Genomic DNA, 25,965 nt, shown 5'->3' with positions numbered 1-25,965 from the left:
TTTTGTCATTAAATACTCCTATCATTGAAGAACTGTCATTCCTCTCCAAAACACCACATAAATACTTAACAATTATAAATACTTGCCAAAATCATAATAAAAAGCTAATATTTGACTAAAATATTAATTTAGAAACCTACCTTTTACATATATTTACTACCTATAAAATTTGTAATAAACATAAAACAGGCATAACTGAGTTTTAACAGGGTGGGTAAAAAAAATTCTCAACAAAAAAATAAGCACCTTTTAAGGAATTGAAAATATTTTTAAAAACTTTTAAGAAAAAAAAATCAAAATGTGCACACGAACAAGAATTTTCTTCCAATTATTCTTGATAAAAAGTTGACACTCAATATAAAGTGAGTGCACTGCATATTCTTCTTCTTCTCATTGGCATGACAGCCCAGGATGGGTCTTGGCCTTCTCAACAAGCCTATGCCAAGACATTCTTCCCTTAGCCAAGGCTCTCCAGTTTATAATCCTTAAAACTTGTAGGTCCTTTTCAAGGCAGTCTAAAAATCTTAGGTTTGGCTGTTCTCATTTTCTTGTACCTGTTGGCCTGGCACTGAAAACATTTTTGGTTGTCCTGTTATCCTCCATTCTTATAACGTGGCCTGCCCATTTAATCCTTTGAATTTTGATAAATTTAATGACATCAGGTTCCTTATATGCTTCCATCAAACACGGAACGTGTTTGATCTTCTAAACCAGGTACCACTTTTACTTATTCCACCAAAAATGCTTCACAGTATTTTTCTCGTGCACTGCATATACTCATAGCTAAAAAACTGCTTCTAACATAGCAATGTATTAATCTAATAAGTATTTGGCAACAGAAAAATTGTTAACAATGCAACTTTTCATGGTTAGCCTCCCCTCGCCCCCAGGTTAACCGTGGGAGATTTTTCTCTCTATGTCATGTAAATGCGGGTTAGTTCCATCAAAAAGTTCTCCACAAAAGCAAATTTCCCCCAATACTTGTTTCAGGGGTTTCCTTGTCTTCTGGATTGGGTTCAAAATCACAAGGCTATGGAGTTGAACATTAGTAGTCTCTCGCAAAATGCAGCAGAGTTGGACATGTGAGTGAAAGAAGTTTTCCATCAAATCTACCTCAGTGCGTGTGTAGACTCGCCAGAAAATGCAGAATGATGACTTATTCGTATGATATAGGCCACGGCAAGCGGAAACAGATTGTGTTCGAATTAATCATGAAAGCGTTGGACGAGACATTGTGAAAAATAATGTTTTTCTTATAATTAGCATCGAATAACTTAATCCTCTATTAAAGTTAAAATATTTACCTGGCCCCATGGCAAAGAATTAGGACACCTGGGATCTTCAGAAGTGAGATCACTGCCAAAACCAGAAAGATACTATAAAAAAAAATTTATAACACCAAAAATTAATAGGGCATTACTAACAAAAATTTAAAAATGAAATTTTATAATATCAAAAACTACACTTAAACTGATCAATTAAAAAATTTTAAAATGATAGACTATTAAATTAAGACCATTAAAAAAAACTTATGACAAGTTTTTTTTCCATGCTACTTTGAACTACTTTAAACAGATGCTACTTTGAAAACAGAAAACTTTAAAATTGCTAGACATTTAAAGATAAATGAAGACCACAGGAAAAGCTTTTTTTCACACTACTGGCAGTCATCACTATGTAAAACCTCATGGTATGTAGGTACTTTATTTATGTCTCACTAGAGCTGCACAATGAGTTTATTGATGACAGTCTGGGAAACATTCCTCAGGATGATTCGAAGACATGCCATTGCAGTTTTGATCCTCTGAAGAGGTGATGGTATCCCGGCAGCCTGCGAGCGAAGTCGAGCACTTTACAGTATATCAGTTTAATGAGGTCCCTAAGCAGGCTGATCAAAGTGGCCACTCACCCGCTTACTGACCACAGCCAGTGATGTTTGACTTCGGTGTTCCACTGGGTTGTTCCTTTATGATCAGTCCACTGTGGGACAATACCTCATGGGGAGAATAAATTTTTCATTCTGATTTGTCAAAACTTAGTAATCATCAAAATCGAACACATGGTGATACTTTTCGGAAAAATGTACATATAAAGTGTTCCCCCCCCCAGCCCGGTCGTCAAATATTAACTCTTTCGCGCCTAACGGGACACATACGTCCCAAGCAAATTTCAAAAAAATCTTTTGGGACAGAAACACTTCTGTGTCTAATGGGAGACTTTCCCACCAGTCCTGCCAATATTTTTGAAGGTATTTTCATTCAGAAAACATGGATGGCACTACCGTACATAATGCTGCCCTACTCATAGTTTATGCTACCAAAATTGCTCTGTTGTAAAAAAAAATTGTCGCGAAAGGGTTAAAAGTAATCTACAATACTAATAGTGTAAATGAGTGAAATAAAAATCAATTCACACAATTTGTGTCATAAGTAATACTTAAACAATTTTTCAAAAGAAAAAACAAACAAACTTGAACATGAAAAATAAACATACAATAAAAAATTGTAAATCAACTCAAAATAATTAATAGATATCATTCTATGCTCATTATATCAAATGGAATAGTAAAAAAAAATTTTTTTTTAAAATCTTATTACAAATAATGAATTTCAGAAAGCATAACGTCAAAAAGAAAGAATTAAATCAATACATTAAAACTGGAAATATTTTGTAAAAATAGAAAGAAAAAAAAATACATAAATTAAAACATGTGTGAAAATAATTTATTAAATTTCAGTATCTTACTTTTTAGAAGCAAAAAATTTAAAACTCACAAAATATGGAAAACTTTGGTTGTATGTAAAACATTAATACATCAACAAATTAGTATTATAAATAAATATTACGAATATTCCAGACATATTAAATTCACCCCAAGTTGTATTATAAAAAATTACTGCTTTATTTTAAATAACATCAAAAAGATTATATAATATTAAATAATATCAGAAAGTTGAACTTGATTTTTTAGATTGTCCATTGCTTATACTTTACCAATATTTTTTCATTTTAAATGATATAATGAATTGCAACATGAAAGATTACAAATATATTTTTAAAAAAGGCAGGAGAAAAATTTAAATATGGAGTTTCATATAAGGATAAGGATTTGTATTATATAAGGAGTTTTTAATAAAATACAATACTAAATTGTCAGCTGTCCAACTGTTTTTTTTTCTTTTTGCTAAGACTAAATAATTACTTATCTATTGAAATCAAATCTTGAATAAATTTTGGGGACACTCTTTATAAAGATCAATTAAAAAAGAAAAGCTAGGCTATACCTACTATCCAAATTAAAGAAAAACTTTTTTCCTATTCAAATTTAAATTCTTTTTCACAAAGCAGTTTTAGCAGTACAAGTGTATTTTAAAGAAAATTGTTATTCAAAAAAAAAACTCAAATTTTAATAATTTAATGTTCCGGATTTCTCAACAAACTATTACTTAAAATAAATAAATAAAATACATAATTGATTTAAAAAAAGGTTAATTCATGGATAAAGCAAAAGAAATAAACTTTTGTTAAATGTAGATGAATTTCAGTATTACAATTTAGAAAATTTTTATAGCAGGGTAGGGGTTTTAGACGTTCTAAACTGGTTTTGGACAGGGCGTGCGGGTTTTACTGACTGTCTTAAAGTGTCCAAAACCTTGAACTTAGGCAAAAGGTAAAAATTCTATATGTGTAACCATTGCACACATAATAATTACATTTATTAATAAATATTTGATACTTTTTATACAATTTGCTATAATCTATTAATGTAATTGGAAAATATTTATAACTTTTGAAAACAACTAAAGTGAATACCTTATCCTTTAAATATGAATAAATATGCTTTTAATACTGCTAAATTATGTTTTGCATAAGGATAAATAATGCATGTATTAAAAATAATAATAAACTTTTTTTAATCAAACAAAAACTTGTCTTCATTTTGTTTCGTGCTCAAAAATTAACCTTTTAATTTTTTACAATATTTTTTTTAAAATTGTGCCATAATTTGAATAAAAGGGTTTTGGACAGTTTAAGACAAAGGGGTTTTAGACTGGACAGTTTAAACGCTGGTTTATACTGTGGATTAATCCAATCTGTCCTAATTCTTACTAACTCTGGTTATAGATTGTGAATATATGTGAAAAGCATAATTATTTAAAACCAGGGTTGGCTTTTTACCGGCAGAAACTGGTTTTTGTCATGCCAGTGGCAGAAACTAGTTATAACCGGTAAAAACCGGCAAAAACTGACTGAAATTAAAAAAAACTTCTATATTAGTTCTAGTAATTGCTTAATGACATTTTGTTTAAGTAAACTGAAAAATCTAACTCCCTGTAACTGTAACAAACTTTTTAATTCGCAAAAGAGTAATCTAACAAAGGAAGAGAATCTTATGGCTGTTTATGAAAAAGAAGTGACATACAGATTTAAACAGGCAGTTACTGATTATCATTTGATAGCTTATATGCTGCATCCAAAGTATTTGGATTGAAATTATCATGTTCTCAAGAAAGTGCCCAAATATTACTCGCCAATATTAACCCAGATTATGAACCTTATGTGATAGCTTTGTAAAACAAATTGGCCCCATTTCCTGAAACTTATTTTTCAGTCAATTTTTGACAACTACCCCAGCTGCTACATGGCTGTTCAGTTTTAAAAAATATGCAATAGATGAAAGTTTCTCAAGTCTTGCTTGTTCCTTGATGGCAATGCCTGCTAGTTCTGCTGGACTTGAGAGAATCTTCTCAAATTTCTTGTTTGTGCATAGCAAATTGAGAAATTGTATAGGTTTAGAAACTGCATCAAAACTTGTCTTTTGTTATAGATTATGTAATAATTGATTTTGTAATAATTGATATTGAATGGTGATAATTTTGTAAATAAATTGTACTTTGTTTAACATTTAATTGTTTTTTTTCTATGAATTATCCATTGTTTGTCAATCTTAGTACTTTTATGGCATTTTCTGAATTTCTGCCACAAATGCGGCAGAAACCGGTTTCTACCAGTGGCTTTAACCACCTCGGCAGAAACTTGCCAACCTTGTTTAAAACAATAACATTTTTAAAATGGGAAGCAATAATGCAAACAAAATTTAAAGCAAAATAACAATGAACGTGATTTTCATACAAACTATCTTTACACTGAAACAAACAATTTTTTCCCACAACCAATTCCATTTCATTCACCTTAACTTCTGTTGTGGCCTGACATTCTTGATCATTTAAAACCCATACAAGCATGGGTTGACTATTTCCTTTTGATGGACTGCTCTCAGTTTCAACAATGGAAGAAGAATCAAAGCTTTGTAAAGATTTTATATGTTTAACAGTTTTTGAATGTTTAATAAGTTCACTTTTACCGGCAACTAGCTCTTGATTACATGATACACAACGCGCGAGAGTTTGATCTTCAGGGTGGCGTGCAAGCCACCCTTTAAATTTTTCATCTTCAGTCCACTTATCTATAAATTTTTGTTTCCGCCACGGCTTTTCGTCTGTATGAGACAGGCGTCCACGCCAGGTCTTTTTCGTGGGTTCTCTTTTTTCTTTCAATGATCCTCCAGATCTCTTTTTTTTATGATTTGTAGAGACCAAAGCAAGATCCATACTGAAAAAAAAAAATTGTTTCATTGCTTAGAAAATAGCAATTATAAATCTTGTTTGTATTAACAAAACTAATCTAAAAATAAATGAAATTACACTAGAATTCAACACAAACATAAGAAATTAACGAATTAAACACACACACATAAATATAATATTAAAGAGTTATATGCATTTTGCTGTCTGAATTATTATGCCTTGCATGCACATGCCAATATGTGAAGGGGTTCTGAACAGTGAAACGGAATACATAGAGAGACTACAGGCATATGTGCTAATTATCTTATTTTCCTACCTTCAGTTTTGCGGTTGCTATCTTTAATATTATCAGCTGTCCTTAGCAGTGTAATTTTTTTCTCCTTTTTAATAGCATACACTTGGGGTCTATTTCCCATTGACCTCAGAAATGCCAAAATGGGTACTCTCTTATCGTTACCCATTGAGCACCTACGGCTAAGCCACGGCGGTGGTGTAGCGTCGCCCCCCTGTGTCAGAATTTTTTTGAGCTATCTGCGACAAAACTCTTTAGCACTAATATCTTTCTGCAAGATACTTTTAATAATAATAAACATGCATGTAACTAATTTTAAATAACAAAAGTGCTGTGCTTACAAAAAAAAAAAAATTATATATAAATTTCTTTTTAATTGAACATGTAATTTTTATTCTAATATTATAGGTGACATTCTAACATTTTGTTGGGAGGGGGGACGCAGAAATTATTTCCTTCGCCTTTTGTAACAAACTAATCATCACAAAAAAAAAAAAAAAATCATTAAATCCGTAGTGGTACTTGCCAAAAAAAAAAAANTAAATTTTTATTCTAATATTATAGGTGACATTCTAACCTTTTGTTGGGAGGGGGGGACGCAGAAATTATTTCCTTCGCCTTTTGTAACAAACTAATCATCACAAAAAAAAATTAAAAATCATTAAATCCGTAGTGGTACTTGCCAAAAAAAAAAAAGATTGACAAAATCACGCGAATCGGACACCTCAAATGCGTTTTTCGTTTCTTGATTAGGCTGTTGTAATTAATAATATCATAATGAAAATATCGGATTTAAAAACTATAAAGAAATCAATAGCAATAACTGATAAAATTCGACAGAATTATTGCCTTAAAAAGTAAATATTCAATTACACGATTCGCACTTTCCATATTGTTTGAAATAGCACGATTTGAATTTTTCATGTTGTTTATCGGGATATTTAAATTCCACATAAAAATCAATGTCAATAACTGACGAAAATACAGTCGATACAATACATCGATTTACAATACTATCAGCATATATGGAGCGGGTCAAAGAGTGATTATCTAAATGCACGATTCGAATATAACAGGTATCTGTTATATTTGTCTTATTAACAGTTATTGTCTTATTAACAGTAATAATTTGTCTTATTAACAGTTCTGTCAAAAAATAAAGGTATTTTTTTCTTCTTTACTTTTCAATAGAAAAATATTTCTGCAAAAACTCTAACGTTCTGCGACAATGTCGCCGTGTTGCGGCGATTCTGACATGGGGGCGTCTCTCACGCCATACAACCACAAGCAGGTTTATAGGGCAGGTTACATTCACACAGAAGAAAGGACATAGAACACAGACAGAGAAAGTCACCTGACATTCAAAATACAAATAACTTTTTAAAACTTAGTTAAAAAGAAGCACAAATACTATTTGACAATTATTTCTAAAAATTTCTCAAATGAATGATAAATGAGAAGTGAAATAAAGCACACTACACAGATAATAAAGTGTATAGTTTTTACATTTCAGACTGCTTACAATGCTAGTTCACAATCATTTGACAGTTTGTGTATAAATTCCTTTTGTTCAAACTTCTAGATTAATTTCTAGTTTTTGTCGTAATTAATGATTTATTTCCTTTATACTTAATGGTAGGTAATTTTTGCTTAAATTTTTGCCTTAAAATTGTTAATAAAAAAAATAACATAATTTCAGTGAAAAATTTATATGTTCTCCATACCTTACATAAACTAGTGAAAACTGTTCGAATACTGATATTTTACTTAACTGGTATAATAGCTAAAACGTAAAACTTTTTACTTTTAAACATCTATACTTTCAAAGCGAATCAGGTTACACAACTAGAAATATCCTTTTATATTTAAACCCGTAAATTATCAAGAAATATTTCAAAAATATCAATTACAAGCTTTATGAAAAGAGGTATAATTAAATTTTTTTTCCAAGATATAAACACTTTTAAATATTCATATTGTTCACAAATAATAAATTTTAATACTAGCATTGTAAAACAGATATATCTCCGTGTACAGTGCAAGAGAAAATTAAATAAATCTACAATCCAAAAATATCTGGCAACTCATAATATTCTTTGATAACTGAATGATTTTATTCCAACAACAATAACATTAAACCTTTTTCAGTTGTTCCTAAACATGTTTCTTATTTTCATTTAATGATCAATGTAAGAATATTCATTTTTCAGGTTCAATATTTATACATAAGCTTATGTATAAAATTAATTTGAAAAAGATATGATCAAAATTTAAGAATTGTTGGGCTTGTATCACTATCGTGACACGAAAATATCCAAACTTGTGGAGAAAACATATTATTTTACTAAATCAGAGCTCATTCTAGGCAGAAAAAAGGGCAGGGTGCAAAAGTTTAAAAAAGGGGCATTATTATTCTAAAAAGGCAATAATTTCTTTCCATGGGCTTTACACGTTTTATTGAAAAACATTGTCAATTAGTAAAAGAAATTTTTTTTTACTTTACTAAAAGTAGCAAAGCAATCATATTAATTACTAATTTTCATTAATAAATTAACATGTGTATCGAGCTAATTAGCTTGGTAATTTATTTAAAATGCATGCATATATTAATAAAATAATAAATGTATGTTTTTAAGTGACTATAGTTATGATTTAATAATTAAAATGATTAATAATAATTATGATTTAATGATAGTGAAAGTAACTGCAAACTTTCAAAGACAAGTGCAATAAGGGGGTGTGATGGCTATTTTTCCTTTCTCATATAAATCTTTGTATTGACAGCAATGACAAACTAAATAAAAAGAGTTAAAAATAAAAGTTTGAGAAATCCACTGTAGAGTTTGGGGAAAAAATAAAGGGTTGAGGAAAAAAAGAGCAAAAAGGGTATGGAGTCTTAATAGATCAGGACACTAATTTACTTCAGGGGCAACAGGGTGGATTCTTTTGACTAAAAGGGCAGTAGGGTGCTGCGCCCTGTTTACCCTTCCTAAAATGAGCTCTGACAAAATGTGATTTTGACACCCGATGGCTGAGTGGTAGCACTTCACGCCCTCATGCCACAGGTTCTTGGTTCAATCCTCGAGACGGGCAAGGTTGACTCAGCCTTTAATCCCCTCAGCACGTCGATAAAATAAGTACCAAGCATGCTTGGGAACTAAACACAGGGGGTTCCGCGTTCGGCTCACCACCTAACCATAACATCTGCTTTTGCACCCCAGAGTCCAAGGTCAAAACTGAGGTGGGCACAGGCCTTTTTTCTCTATAAGCTGTCACGCCACTGAATTCTGTTTAGTAAATATGACTTCAACTTTTAATATGCTTCCTTATTTAAAAAAAAACATATTTAGACAAAAATCTAACAGGGATATTTCATTTTTTAAAGCAGGTATTTCTGCCAAAGCAACAGATGGATTTTAGACTAAGAAATTTTTTAAAAACAAAAACGTATGAAGGTTTGTCCAGGTATGGCGCAACCCTTTGAGTTGATACTCTTCTGATGCCTTTTTTAAAATTTAGTTTATTACGCTCATTGTCACTGCTTGGAAATTGCTAAATTATGGCTGTTTTCTTTGGCATAGTATTGTGATACGGAAATATTCCTATAAACAGCGTTTCAACTACACTTAATACCATAAATCAAGATTTCATGCAAATATTCCACATACATAAAAGAAGAAATAGGGGGATATTTCCATATCATGATCTGGCGCGCCAACTACAATTGCCAAAGTGCCAAATTGATTTTAAACTTGCAAATTTTTTTAAATCCACGGATCACGATACGGAAATCTACTCAGAAATAGAATAACATTAGTTTAAAACTATTTGTTTATTGTAAATACAGGGATATTCCTATATTGTGATCTTTCACACCAACTACACCCGCCAAAAAAAATTCTAAGTTTGCAACTTTATTCTTTTTTTGAAAAAATAAAATGCATGTAGGGGTTTGTTACGAATTTTCCTCTTCTGTGATGTTTCTTTTCAATTTCTCGCGGTTCACTGCCCAGAAGTCGCCAAAACTTGGCGATTATTTCGGCGTAGATCACGATACGAAAAATCTCTCTAATTTTCGTCATGAATTAAAAAATTTGACATGAATAAATTAATATTTGACGCGAAAAACTTGACACTTGCGCAACACTTGGCACTTTTTGACAATTGTTTACATTTAAAAAAGTCGCATTAATTCACATTAATAATTATGATGCCTAAAAATTCAAAATATAAAAATGCATATTTAAATATTTACCTGGATTCCATGCCATCCGTTTCATTTCCTTCAGTACAAGTCATAACTTCCGTACATGTTGAATCTTTTAACACAGCGTAAGTATATATTTGCTCTGGTCCGTGAGAATCCAGGCTACTGCTAGTGCCAGTAATTGCGTCCATGACAATAGTAGGATTAACAAGTTGAAACACAGACATTTAAGACCTTATGGCCCAGTTGACATAGTACAACAACAATATAAAGATTTGCAATATAAACACAAACATAACATCAACTAAGAACCGCCATAGCAATATTAAACTTTTTTTCCTGTAATTGCCAGCAAAGTTTTTAAAAAAACTACTTAAAAATATTTTGATAGTTGAAGTCGAAGTTTCCAGCTTACTGCAACTGTTAAATTTTCATTTCCCTTTCGAAGGGAAAAAAACAAGGGAAAATGTTGTCCTGGGAAAAATAATTCTAAAATAATTTATTAAATATTTCACTTTTAATCTCGTTTACAGTCAAGTAATCGGTAATTTAAGATTAACGACAGAAGTGCGTCATTGTTAATCCGATAAAAAGTAATTATTTAACCTTTTCTGATCGAAGTCACACGGCAAACAAATAATGAGCGCAGGATTATCAGATTAATCAAACAGATAAACTAAACAAAACAACGCTAACAAATAGGAAAAAGGGTACTAAAAATTGCGATAATAAACTTTATTGATATTTATGCTAACAGATGGCAACAGCATAATTGATTTGTAGATCATTGAAAAATTTTCAATCCCCAAAAATTGCTTCATTCCTGAGTGTCAAACTCCAGACATACTGGAATTTCTATTTTGTTATATTTCTTTGTATGGCTGCATTTAATACAATAACATTTATTATTATTATTATCATTATTTCTTCTGAGCCACATTTGAATACTTAAATAAAAAAAAAATCATTTAATTAATGAAAGTAAATAAAATATACAGACTATCTAGCAATTAAATTTTTTTAAAATCTAATTTCACTATTTTTGATAAAAAAATTTTAAATTGATTAATTTTTTCCAATTTCAGTGCCCTACGGTGGATTGTTGTTAAGAGACAGTTCCTAGTAGAACCCCGAAGTCAAGCATCACTGGTAGCAGTCAATGAACGGGTGGGTGACCATTTGGATCAGCCCATGAAGAGGCTGAGGGTGTGCTGTAACTGTCTTCTTTAAACTGCTTTACCGTAAACTTTGGGGCTACCAAATTGGGGAGCCATCCCCTCAGTAGATCAACATGTCTGTTCGGATGATTCTCAGAAATGACTATAGTCCATAGCCAATAGTCCATTGTAAAATTCTAGGATGGTACTACTCCAATTTCACTATTTTTTAAAAATAAACTACGTATCTATAATTTTTATTCATATTAATTTTGAATCGTGGAGCATTGGCGAATTTTATTTCTTTATCTATTTTTTAAAAATAAGATTAAGTAGTTGAACGGTTCGAAATTCTTATTGGCATTTTCTGTTAAAAATAATTTATTTGAAATACTTAAAAGCGCATCCCAAAAAGATAGAAACCACTCAAAAATGTAAAAAAGCTAGTTCAGTTTTATTTACTGTTACACAACCTTTTAAAATACAGAGTCAATTCTATAAAGCTGGATTTAGCGATAAACCATTGGGATAATTTTTTTTAAAACCGGGTAAATTTTAATATAGACTGTTTTTATTTTTGTAACTTATATTTACTATTTGAGATAGTTTGGATACTTAAACTTCCAGATCTGCAATTTTAATTCTTTGATCAATTTAATATTGATTTGGCTAACAGTAAGAAGTTTAATTTCATGCATTTAAATTATATCAATTTTCAATGTTCAATTTTATCAAATTAAATTTTTCGATTTAAAACTGCATAAATTTTTCATGAAAAGTCAAAAATTTCTTTCCGTCCTGATTTTAAAAACTTTAGCATATAGTATATATTAAATTATAGTAATTTAAGTAGTAAACTTTCATCATGCAGATATATATGTATCATATAAAAATACATTTATATCCTACTAAGCATTCATTTAAAATGAATAAAATGTAAATTTATGTGTAGCAAATATCATTTGCGATAGGAAAGTAATTAGTCCAGTAGTGGACTGATCGTTAAGACACGGCTCCCTGCAGATCACCGAAGTCAAACATCACTGGCTGCAGTCAGTGTGCGGGTGGGTGGCCACTTGGATCAGTTTGTGTAGGGATCTAGTGTGTACGGTATTGGCTCTCGTTAAACTGTTCTACAGTAAAGTGCTCGACTTCACGTGCAGGTCGAAGCAGGGATGCGAACCCCGCTGCAGAGGATCAAAATTGTGCTGGCGTGTCTTCAGATCATCCTCAGGGATGTTTCCCAGAGCATCGCTAATAGCCAATTGTGCAAGTCTAGTGCGACGTAAATGAATTACAACAGAAAAGTAATTAAAAATAGTATTTTCCTTCATCAAATAATTAAAATAAATAAATATCCGGATAAATATAATACCTCTGTGGACTGATCGTAAAGACAAGGTTCCCAGTAGAACAGCGAAGTCGAGCATCGCTGGTTGCGGTCAGTAAGCGGATGGGTGACCACTCTGATCAGCCTAAGTAGGGACCGAGAGTGCGCCGTATCGGTCCTCGTTAAACTGTTCGACCGTAAAGTGCTCGACTTCAAGCTCAGGTCTTCCGGCTAGCAGAAGCCATCTAGAAACCATCTAGCAGAAGCCAGGGTAGCAGTGGCGTGCCAGCCGGGGGGGCAGAGGGGGCGATCGCCCCCTCTGAAATTTTAGTGAGGGGGCAAACAATATGTTTCGCCCCTCCAGAAATTTAAACATTCGAAAAAATAAAATAAAGTAAAATTCCAATTAAAAAAATAGTAAAAAACTAAAATTAAAAATAAAAAAAAAAACTTTTTAATTGAACTTTGAAGCTATTTTCCAAGTAGAAAGCTTAATTTTCTTCTGAAATTAAAGTAAGAGATTATAATAAATATAAAAGCAAGAACTAAAATTGGTAATTTTAGGAAAAAACACTCTTTTTTTTCAAAGCTNAATTTTTCGGATTTAAAATAATAACCATTTTTAATTACAATATTAAAATAATACAACTAATTTTAAAATATTAAATCGGGCAAAGTTTGTGACTTAGCATTGGCTCGCCCCCCCAATCAAAAAAAAGTTGGCACGCCACTGCAGGGTAGCCATCCCCTCTGCAGAGGATCAAAATTGCGATTGCGGATTATCTTCTGGGATGTTTCCCAGACCGTCGCCAATAGCCCATTGTGCAGCTCGTTTACGAGGTAAAGGAAGAATATACCAACTACTAGATAAATATAATACCTGATATATCAATTAATTAAATGTATCTGTTTCTTTATTCCATCAGATTCATTTGCTTCATTGTGCATTCTTATAATTTATGTATTTTATGTTGATTTCCATGGAAACATTAGGGTAAATTTGCCAAATTAACTTTAAATTTAACCATTACTAACAATACAATCTAATTCATATTGTATGAATATAAAACCGTCGAATGCATACTGGACGATGGGGAATAAGTAATTCAGGCATATAAATCCTTGGAGGTGCATCTTTGCATAGTTTATAGCATATAAATATTGTGAAATTTAGAACTTTTCTGAATAACTTTTTTTTAATCTTTCACTAACTTTTATGTTTTAGTTGCAATTAAATATACTTTAAATAAGCTTTAAAACTCAATCAAGCTTTTCACTTGTAGTAGCTAGAGCTCGTAGCTTTGGATGCGTTGAAGTATTTTGATTTCGATTTGCCGAGCGGACTGCGTAGGGGTCAAGGAACTGACCTTGCAGTATAAATGTTCTGGGTTCGGTTCCCGGACAAGGCATGGACATTCCTCATTCTCGGGTTTATCTGTCCTTGTTGTGGGAGCAACGTTGGTCCATCTAATATGGCGCCCCGTGAAAGCGTGGCCAACAAATCTGCCCTGTAAATACCTGAATTGACGAAATGTTAACAGATGTGGGCATTGGAAATAAAACTTTGATTTCAATTTTAATTATTTTTAAAAGATATCCACGATATTGTCAAACCTATTGAAAGTTCTCCACGTATTGATATTTAAGTATAATCTGTCCAGAGGCCATTAAATCATTATAAGTATGAGTTCGAGACATTTCAATAGAGTAGGCAGTAGAAATATTAAAGTTATTTTTCATCTCTTGTGAGATAAGATAGAAAATCAAACGCAATGTTTCATAAAGTGCTGTACTACTTCCTTACGCACCTCTTCAGCCGTAACTTGAGCATCGTAAAATATAATATGCTATTACTCGAAAAGGCAAGCTCCGTCCTCAAAAATTGATATAGCAGTATGCGACACCGTTTATGTTTAAAATTTCTACAACCAAATTAGAAAGGATAAAAATAAATCTAATAATTACTTCGAAATAAAATAATTACTTCGTAACTACGTTTTTATTTCGATAAATATATAAAATTATGCTATATAAATTCTTAAAGTATAAATAACTATTCAACAAACAAAAGGAATCTGAACAAATACTTAAATAACTAGTTTTCTTAAATTATTACTCAAGAAAACCTAACAAAATGAATTATTATAGATGTTGCCAATTTAGATAGAGAAATACCAGAGTTTTTGGTGCCACGTAAGAGAAACAAATGCATAGATTATATAACACATGTATTTTAAATGTGTAATTCACTAAAATGTTTTTTTAATGAATTTTTCTACTACATACAAACAAGATTTGTTGCTCATGTCCAAAATTAATATGAATTTTGCTTAAACTTTTGTTGTAATATTTGTTTTATTATACATTTCGGTATGATGATAGCTGATAAATTAATTGATTATTTATCATATTAGTCCAATAAACCTTTGATTATATTTTCGGTAATTATAAATTTTAAAGGTATAGTAAGGTTTCACCGATTTAAAGTTGTATGACAATATTTGCATTTTAAAAGCGTGATTAATTAATTTTTATGCAATTTTTCAGCTACGGAGTTCAAATCATGAGTTTTATAGTTCATTAGGTAATAAGTACTTACTTTCTCTCCATTTCTTTAGATACCAAATTTGTCATTTATATTTGAAATTCTCAAATTAGTTCATTTTTAGTTTAAATTTTCAACCTCGTTTGTCTATTGCAATATTATACGAACGAAATTCAAATAGAGCGGGGGGGGGGGGNAGAAATTGAAAAAATAATTATAAAATTAATATTTTTAGCAATTTATTCATAAAATGTAAATAAATAAATGAATAATTTAAGACTATTCGAATTTTTCAACTTCAAATAATGCCAACTGATTAAATTTAGTGATATTTTATATATTATTATTTGTTTGCAGTTAAATTTAATTTCTTAGGAGATTTATAATGTTTCGGATCTGAACGAGGTAAGTGTTTCATAAAATTCTTCCATACAGACTGAGTAATTTAAATTCGAAATTTTAAAATGGCAAAAGCTATTTTTTTTTGTATAATTAGCATTCAGTAAACAACATATTTTCTTTTATTTATTGTCAATAATTCAAACGAACTAAAATAGACTGCAGATTTATTTTATTTCGTTTGCAAACGAAATAAAATAGATTGTAGATTTATTTTATTTCGTTTGCATTATTGCCTATTTTATTTCGTTCACATTATAGCAAAATGTATTTATTCCGTAAAGGTGAAGTAAAAAAGTTTGATTTAAAAAGCGAACTTGATAAAAATTAATAGAGCATATCCTTCAATTAATTTTTCTTTATTTATTGCTTAAGACACCAATTTGTATTTGTTTACAAAAAATATAATGCAAAGTCTTTGAAGCGAAACAAAATTAGTGCATTTTAAATAAATCTTAATTTAATGCTGTATTCTGTGAATCTTACTTATTGTTATTAGAATTATTATCTTTTTCTATAAATATGCAATATTTTTTCAAATGAAAGCTTTTTTCGCAGTATTGTGTAAAAACTATAAACGAATAAATAAATAAATAAATCAGAGCCTTCCTGGAATTAAGCCTTATTTGAATTAGAATTGTGAGCCGGTTTTTCGCAATATTTGTTTTACTTTTTAAAGATTCTTTCAGATAAAAAATTATAATTTCCAGCATTTTCACTGGATAAGCATATCATATGACGTGATCTAAAAGTGTGATACTTCTTTTTTTTAAAAAAAAGTGGTGTAATAAGTATTGCGCAACAGAAAAAAAAGTAGTCAATAGCGATTTCTACTTTAAACATTAATTTAGTAAAAAAAACAATGTTCAATTGCAACAAGCTTTTTCGAATCAAATCTTATTCCCATAAATCTTCGCAAGTCCGTCAAAGGACGAGATGAAAATGCCCTGTGGCTGGACATTAATAAGAATTACGAATTAGTACTAACATTTAAACTAGCCATTACGAATAATAGCTAATTTATCACCTTAACCGCACCTTCAAAGGCGAATGAACACTTATTAAACTTCTTCGAATGGAAGGGAATATATATTTACGTTATTTCTTAAAGGAAAAAAATCAATCAAAATCGCAAAATTACAAAATCGCAAACCTTTGATTGTTTCCTAGTATTTCTTAAATTCACTGATGAGAAAGCATAAAAACCACTGAAGATAAAAAGAACAAATTCGTAAAAAATGGTTTAGAATAGCAAACTGGTTCATGTAAACATGATGATAAATATGCCTTTAATAATTCCTCATGTTTAAATAAACCAATTTTTTAATAGAAACCATTTTGAATATTGGTGTAAATTAGGTCATACAGCGAAGTAGTAAAAACGTGACTAAATTTCGAACATAGTTTATGGTTACTACATTTTTAGTTTTCAATTCCTAGAAAAAATTTAAAGTGATTACTTATTATTATTTTATCAAGTGGTTATATTTAAAATAAGATTATAAATGTTATCTTTTTGTAAAGGTGTTCAGAAAAAGCAAATGTTCTATTTATTCCAATTAAATATTTATTTTAAGCAGAAACAAAAAAACATGTATATCGATTGCAAACAAAATTATTTTGTTAATAATTGCTTAACACGCGATGAATAATAAGTAATCACTTAAAAAAATTCAAAAAGTGATTACTTATTATTATTTTATCAAGTGATTATATTTAAAATAAGATTAGAAATGTTATCTTTTTGTAAAGGTATTCAGAAAAGGCAAATGTTCTATTTATTCCAATTAAATATTTATTTTAAACGGAAACAAAAAACATGTATATCGATTGCAAACAAAATTATTTTGTTAATAATTGCTTAACACGCGATGAATAATAAGTAATCACTTTAAAAAATTCAAAAAGTGATTACTTATTATTATTTTATCAAGTGATTATATTTAAAATAAGATTGTAAATGTTATCTTTTTGTAAAGGTATTCAGAAAAAGCAAATGTTCTATTTATTCCAATTAAATATTTATTTTAAATAGAAACAAAAAACATGTATATCGATTGCAAACAAAATTATTTTGTTAATAATTGCTTAACACGCGATACACACAAACTCATTTTAATAAATATCTTGTAACTTAAAGATGCTAACACGTTCAATACTGTCTTCTTTTTTTTCCTTCTTCTTTTTAGCTATCCTTTTAGAAGCAAGAAGTAAATCACCGACAATATTTAACCGAGGTAATTCTCTTACGCAACCCCCGTATCGAATTTTTCAAGATCAGCGTCGTAAAGTGAGCAAACTTGCAAGAATTCCGGGAATTTTCCAGATTATTTCTTCACATTCCATCTTGAAAGCGAAAGATTTAACAGCATATGGCGGTATTTTCCGTTGCAGTTATGATTAATTTCTCTAAAAAAAAATATAGCTTAACATCTTTGTGATTAATAACATGTAAATCCCTGAAATTTGGAAATGTTTTTGTTTAATGTACTGTGTATAGCTTATTAATGCATGCAAAATATAAAATTTGAACGAAATCAATTGGATAGTTCACGAGAAATGAGATTTTAAATGTACGACTTTTCTGAAATTTTCTTCCTCAGAAACTATTCGATCGATTTCGTTTAAATTTTGTATTTTGTCATTAAGAATTACATTCTTCAAAATGATGTACGAATTTGAGATCTAGAGACCGCAGGCTCCCCAACTCTGGTATAGTGTGTCAAAAGTGTACACTGTACAGTGCAGAAAAAATAATAATAACTTTTGGTTCAATGATGGGATTTTTAAGTACTAGTACTCAATCATAACGGTTCCAAGGTCAATCCCTTTATGCCACTCAATATGAGTAGACGGTTTTTTTAAACTAGGAAATCATGCACAGAATAAGCAATAAAAGTGAAATTTATGGCTGTATAAATAAACAGATACAAAATGGAATTAAAAAAAGCATTCGCAAATAATAGATTCCTAAAAAGTAAATTAATTTCAAGAAAATGTAAAATTCAGATGTATAAAACCTTAATAAAGTCAATATTAACATATAAATTTGAAATCTAGGTTTTACCCAACAAGGAGAAAAATATATTAAGAAATTTTGAACGCAGAATAGAGGAATTTATGGAGATGAAAATGACCGCATGGAGGAAAAGATACAACTATGAATCAGAAAAAATAGTTAAAGAGAAAAGCACTGTAAGATTTATCGAAGCTAAAAGAATACAGTGGGTGTCGAAAGAATGAAGGAAATTTATATGTCTAAGAAAATCTTGAAATGCAAATTAAATAATAGCAGGAACAAAGACAGGCCAAAGCTACAAAGCTAAGATGGCTGGACCTGAAGAAATGAAAATAAAAACTGAAAAACGAAAACTAGAGAGAGTGAGAGAGAAAAAGAGAGAGAGAAAAAGAGAGAGAGAAAAAGAGAGAGAGAAAAAGAGAGAAAGAGAAAGAGAGAGAGAGAGAGAGAGGGGGGGGACGTGAAGAATACTGTAGAGAAAGTCAAAGCCCACAAAGGGCTGTAGAGTTGGAAAAGAAGAAGCAGAAATCATACAACGTACTTTTTCTCAATTAACAAATATTTTTCTTGCCGAATCTTGATTCTTAATCTATGGGATGAAGCCTCAATCGGAAAAATATAATCTCAATAGTTTAGACAGGTGAGTGGTCAAAAGTTTAGATCACTCAGAATTAATTTTATTTCTTTATTTGTTTGTTTGCAAATTTGCCACACCGCAGGAATTAATGAAGCAATTCAAAATTTTTTACAAACAGTTATACAACTTGATTATCCCAAGACAAACTCACAAAACCAAAACTTAAAAACATAAATAATATGAACTTTACATAAAAAAAACTATTTTTTATAAGCATTTATCGTTTTTAATTATTAAACTTATTTACAGCAACAAAAAAAAAGTTTTGAATTGTGAACAAATCTTTAAACCAATTTATTCTACGTATTTTAAGTACAAAAATGAAAATTTTAATTTTACTTATTTTTTTTAAAATTTTCATTTTTTTAAATACTTTTAAAAAAAATTAAAATGTAAAACTCCGACAGTCTCGAGATGATAAAATTCGCAGGAAAAAAAACATTAAGGGGTCTCAACTTTGGACAGCTCTCATGCCTTAACAATTGGGGCCATATTTTTCAAATTGCTACTTTCTGTCCAAATTTTAAGGGCCTCCTAATTCGTCGGGAAAAAAATGCGTGTTTATTCAGAGATTTGTATCTGTTTTCGTAATTTAAAATATCGCCCGCACTAATTTTTAAGCAGAATAAGTGCTTGACCCTCTAACTTTGATCATTAAATCAAAAATGCAGCAATTGTTTTCCAAGAAAACTATTTCTGGCACAGCAATATTATAATTATTTTTGTAGAATGTTTCTTAATTACAATCTCAATAAAAAAAAATAATTACTTTTTGCAATTTGAAAGCTGCAATAATACAATATGATATTTAAGGAACAGCGATTTCCACAACAATAATAATAATGTAATAATAATGAAAAAAAAATTCCTTCAAATATCTATATAGTAAGCAAAGGCATTGCGTTGAGCTTTATTCCAATATTAAAATAAACATCTAATTCCCAAAAGGCAATAAATTACTTCCTCGCTTATGCAGTTTATTTATGCATATTTTCTTTCCAGTACTAGCAAATAAAATCATTTACTTAAGTTTAATTTATTAAAAAATTACAAATTTAAAGTTATTATCTTAATTTTTGAATTTAAAAGAGTAAAATGACTTGAAGGAAAGTTTCCTTTTATTGACAAACATTCGATTTACATGTTTACCAAATGCTCGTTTTTTGAAGAAAAATTTTTTAGCTTCATTTTGAAAAGTGATAATATTTCCCCAGTAATTTCAATTTTGAAAAAAATAAAAGTAAACATATACTGAAAATAGAACTACATTAAATCATTTAGATAATCGAAGTATTAAAAAATGAAAGGTAACAAAATAATTTATGAATTTACCGTCGAATTACTGTTCTGTACATTTCGACATATTACTTTTTTGGAAAAATGAATCATAAAGTAATAATAGAAAACATAATAATTCAATTCATTACAAAAGCTTTAAGTCTACATTTTAGTATTTACTAACGAAATCAAGATAAAATGATTAAATAAATAAATCAATGCATAAATCAACTATAATAATAAAAGCTTATGTTTTCTATTAGACCCGACAAAAAGAATTAAAAATATTAACTCTTCAATTATTATTATTTATATTTGAGGTGCACGACACATTAGTTATATTTTTAATAATTATTAAAATAATAATAGATTAAAACAAATTAATGAGCTTACTTTAATAACTGGAGTTTTAGACATCTTGATGTAGGACGTTATCTTTCAAAACTTCAGTTAGAAGTTAAATAGTAGTAAGTGAAATGGAATAAGGAGGATAATAGGGAAATATATTTTTTCAAAATTCTTTAAGGGGATAAATATTCCCTTTGAGTTGTTTACTTAAGTTCTGATTCGTATTCATTTCGATGGGGAACTTTTCCCTCTAGCCTTTTTAAATGTTTATTATATTCTTTTCTTTAGGTTTTTTTTAACGCTTATGAACACGCACGTTATCCGTCCGTAATACATATAATTAACCAGCTTAAGATTTTATGAACGCGTTCTTCACTTTACGTAACAAGGTTTTTTATTAGTGAAATTATTTTCCGCATTTTCAGATGTATAAGTTGAGTTTTTGAACTCCAAAAAATTTACAATGAAAGTTAACAAGGACATAGGATTTTTAAACCGGTAGCCAGTGGCGTAGATTTTTTTCTTTTTTGGTTGGGGGGGGGGGGGGTTTGTTACTAGATTTATCAAAATAGATGCTATCTCTTATATGTATTTATTTTGCTACACACTTTATATGCATTTATTTTGCTACACAAGTGTTTTTTTAGGCAATAAAAAGTTTCAAGTAATCATATTTTGTAATTTTAGCACGAGGCTTTTTATTTTATTTCATTTTATAACTGTTGTTGAACAGCCGATCCAATTTATGGGTTTACGACTACTAATGTTCAACAACGTAGCCTTGAAATTTTAAACCTCATCCAGAAGACAAGGTTACTCCTGGATCAAATATTGGGAGAAAGTTGCCGTCTTGTAGGACTTTTTGATGGAACTTACTCGCATTTGCGTTGCAAGGAGAGGAAAACCACGAAGACGTCCCACGGTTAGCCTGATAGCAAGAGAACTCTAACCCATGATAAAAGGAGATTTTATTTCAACACGATGGTCGGTTCGAGAGGGGAGCAGATATCCAACCTATATTTCGGCCCCCGGTGGAACTCTGCCTATAAGTAATGCGGGCCCGGGTCGACTCTGCGGGGTCGGGTGGGCTCAGACCACCAGAAGCGAGCCGAACTCATCCATAACGTATATCGGGTCAACCTGTAAATCGAAAAATACGGATTTTGCATTAGTTTTTCGAATGTTTTTTCAATGTAACGAAAAAACAAAACAAATAAATAAAAAAACAATAATTTAAAAAAAAAATCAGTTTAACGTAGGTAAGATAGGAATTCTGAACATCTAATTACTTATATAATGCTGTTGGAACGGAACTTATAGTACTTATCTGGAAACAATACTTAGTAACAAAGAGTATTTTGCTTTAAAAAAAAATGCCATCTTTGAATCTTAACTTCAAATCATCTAACTCAAATCAGAATCTTCAATTCAATTGAAATTCAGTTGGAAGAATTCAATTCAAACTCGAATTGGGAATGCTTGTTCAGTTAGTGTTATTTAAGGACCATATCTTATGTGGCCATTTAGAACAAGGAATGTTTATAATAATTGCCTATTATTCAAAGTTTACTTCGATATACTATTGATACACTATAAATATTTGATATACTATGATTGCGATTTTTTTTGACAATAAAAGATGAAGATAAAAAAACATTTATTTTTCCTGTAAGGAAATTACAATTTGAAAATTTAAGTTCAGAGAATATGAATACATTTATTTTATTCCCCTTCCCATTATTCACATTTTCCTAATCTTCACATTATTCTTGTTCTTCCTATTATTTACAATATCCTATTATTTAAAGTTTACTTTGATAAACTATGAATATTTGATATACTATGATTGCGAATTTTTGTTTTAGTTTTAACAATCAAAGATGAAAAAAAAAAAACAGTTATTTTTCCCGTAAAAAAATTTTAATTTGACAATTTAGATTTAGAGAATGTGAGTAAATTTATTTTATTCACATTCCTTTTATTCACCTTATCCTATTATTCACATTATCCTATTATTTAAAGGTTACTTTGATGCACTATTAATATACTAGGAATATTTGATGTACTATGGTGGCGATTTTTTTGTTTGTCTTGACAATTAAAGATGAAGAGAAAAAAAACAGTTATTTTTTCCGTAAGGTAATTTCAATTTGAAAATTTAGATTTAGAGAATGTGAATAAATTTATTTTATTCTCATTCCTATTATTCCCTTTATGTTATTATTCACATTATTCCTACAAGTACCATTATCCTATTAAAGTTCACTTTGATGTACTATAGACATACGCTATGAATATTTGATATACTATGATCGCGATTTTTTTTGTTTGTTTTGAAAATCAAAGATAAGGAGAAAAACCAGTAATTTTTCCTGTAAGGAAATTTTTGACTTCAGAGAATGTGAATAAATTTATTTTATTCTCATTCCTATTATTCCCTTTATCTTATTATTCACATTATTCCTACAAGTACCATTATCCTATTAAAGTTCACTTTGATGTACTATAGACATACGCTATGAATATTTGATATACTATGATCGCGATTTTTTTTGTTTGTTTTGAAAATCAAAGATGAGGAGAAAAACCAGTAATTTTTCCTGTAAGGAAATTTTTGACTACAGAGAATGTGAATAAATTTATTTTAACGATAGAATGTGTAGATATCAGTGCATATACAAATCTTTACAAGAGGAAAAATCGTTTCATGAGCTTTTGAAACTGTTTCGAAATCTTAATGGCTCATCTGTCATCTTTGGTATCTCAGAGATTTGCAATCAAATCTCTTGAGAAATTTCAGTGATACGGGGTCAGCGTTGATAAGTCTTGTTGGAAGAAAGATAAACTATTTTTCGCAATCAACTTTAATCTGATGATTTAATGGGAAAATATTTCGAGTGATTGGGTTGAGATTTACTCATTAATGCGAAAACACGTTTTTTTTGTGGCTTTTATGAATGTGAACTTGAACTCTGCCGTTTCCTCAGCAGCTGATTGAAATTAATTCCAAAATACAATTAACAGCTTGCGAATCAAATTTGAAATTTAAAAATTAGCTCCAATGTATTTGTTACGAAAAGATCTTTACGCAGCAGGATAATTGAATTATCCGTCAGTTTGCAAAGGTTTGGCACTGTGCCAAACTAATTGGAAAGTCCTCGGTATTTCGTTAAAGCTTGACATTTTTTAGGCTTATTAAATTGAGCTTACGTATCTCAGTGTTATCTCATACAAAAATGCGTTTGTGGCTTTTACAAATGTGAACTTGAACTCAGTCGTTTCTTAAGCAGCTGATTAAAATTAATTCCAAAATACAATTAGCAACTTGCGAACCGTTATATATTTTTTTAATGGCGGGCACTTGGGATGTATTGTCCCATTGTCCTCTTAATGCCAGAACTGTTACTCTCTTCTCGTTACCCAGTGGGCACCTGTGGCGAAGCCATGGCGGTGGAGCAGCGTCGCCCACGTCACACAACCACAAATCCGTTTATAGGGCCGGTCACATTCACACAAAGGAGAAAGGACATAAAAGATAGAGAGAAAGAAACATCCATGCCCTGAGCAGGATTCGAACCCGCAACCATCGGGTCCACAATCAGGCACGCTAACCACTCAACCACCATGTCGGCGGTTACAAAATATAAAAATTTAAAAATTAGCCTTAATGCATTTGTTAAATTGTCGTCTGACGAGATCTATATGCAACAGGATAATTGAAAGATCCGATTCTTAGCGTACATTCGACATTTTGCCTAACTAATTGGAGAAGTGGTCGGTATTTCGTAAACAGTTTTTAGGCTTATTAAATTGAGCCAAGATATCTCAGTGTTTACTCATGCAAAAACACATTTGTGGTTTTTACAAATGGGAACTTGAGCTCTGTTTTTTCTACTTTAACAAATGATTAAAAATAATTTCAAATTACAATTAAAAGCTTGAAAATCGGCTAAAAATTATTAAAATTTAAGAATTATCACCAATGTTTTTATTAAATTACCACTTGACTTGGATCTACAGTTTTTTGGCCAAATTATTAAACGCACTATAAGATTCTATGTAAAATCTTTATTATCAGGCGATACTAGACTGCAATATTGTTTTTACGAAGCTGAAACCGGTTTGCACTTGTTTATGTTCGTGTATCAATTGGTTAACATTGTAATACAATACGTTAAAAAATAAATGCAAATAGGAAGTATGTAAAAAATCTCCTGAATAAAAACCCATTACATGTGTGTTTAAATATAAAAGTATTGCATATAAACTCGTGCAAAACATGCAATTATTAAAACACTACAATGCGTCCAATAATTTGGTCTAATTATTATAATTTGCTAATATAATAGTACATGATATTATGAATATTCTATATTTATATAATATATCGTCTAATTTATCCACTCGTCGAGTTTATGTTATACAACGTCTAATTTAACGAATGTATACACTAACGTAAACAAGTGCAAACTGGTTTTAGTCGCGCAAAAATAATTAAGCTGTATAGTATCACCTGATAATTTACATTTTACATAGAATCTTTCAGTGCGTCTAATAATTTGGCAGGGGCTGGATATGTTGTTGGCTAGCTGAATAATATAGCTCTTTTTATATTACTTTCATTTTACTCCGGGCTAGTTGTAAAAATTTCCGATATTTTCTGATGAGCTGCACAACTTTTAGACTTACATTACAGTGAGCCTACTTATTAAGATCTCATTACTAGAGCCCGGATTTTGATGACCTAAAAAATCTCAACTAATGCCCTTAAAAAGTGCAAAAAGTGCCCCTAAAAAGGGCCAAAAATGCCCTTAAGAATGCAAGAATTGCGCAAAAAATGCCTTAAATAAAGTAAAAATATTGAATTAAAAAATATTTTGGTCTTTAAAATTATTATGAGTCATTTAAAAAATATAAAGCAATGCAATACTTGTTCTACGTTCATTAAAGTTTGAAAAATATGTTTTATATCCTAAAATAACAAAAAAGGAAAATATATTGACATCAAAATATTTTTATTTTGTATAGAAACTTTAATGGATATAACAACTTCCATCTCATAATATTACTAAATATCAGAATTACATTGGATTATTAAATGTTTTTTGATAATTTGAAATGTAAACGAGCGTCTCTTGTCTGAAAGTAAATTTTCATTCCTGCAG

General features: G+C 30.1%; 1 protein-coding gene across 3 annotated transcripts in view; it reads right to left on the bottom strand.

Annotated features, from left to right (window-relative positions):
- Positions 1-21,229, bottom strand: part of LOC107437955 (homogentisate 1,2-dioxygenase) — a 41,737-nt gene extending 20,508 nt beyond the window's left edge. Inside the window, exons 1-3 of one of the 3 annotated variants that reach the window (XM_016050104.4) lie at positions 10,136-10,748; positions 5,193-5,613; positions 1,305-1,376 (exon numbers count right to left, since the gene is read on the bottom strand). In XM_016050104.4, coding sequence (XP_015905590.1) covers positions 1,305-1,376; positions 5,193-5,613; positions 10,136-10,314 — 672 coding nt within the window. In that variant the 5' untranslated portion in view covers positions 10,315-10,748. Of the gene's footprint in view, positions 1-1,304; positions 1,377-5,146; positions 5,614-10,135; positions 10,749-20,845 lie in introns of those variants that run through there. The other 2 variants (XM_071185588.1, XM_016050105.3) reach the window with 2 other exon arrangements.
- Positions 21,230-25,965: the final 4,736 nt, after the last annotated feature.

The sequence above is a fragment of the Parasteatoda tepidariorum genome, chromosome 9, assembly GCF_043381705.1.
Source record: "Parasteatoda tepidariorum isolate YZ-2023 chromosome 9, CAS_Ptep_4.0, whole genome shotgun sequence".
Lineage (NCBI taxonomy): Eukaryota > Metazoa > Arthropoda > Arachnida > Araneae > Theridiidae > Parasteatoda > Parasteatoda tepidariorum.
The sequence above is the reverse complement of the archived record's forward strand: the minus strand, read 5'-3'. Positions and strand labels throughout refer to the sequence as shown.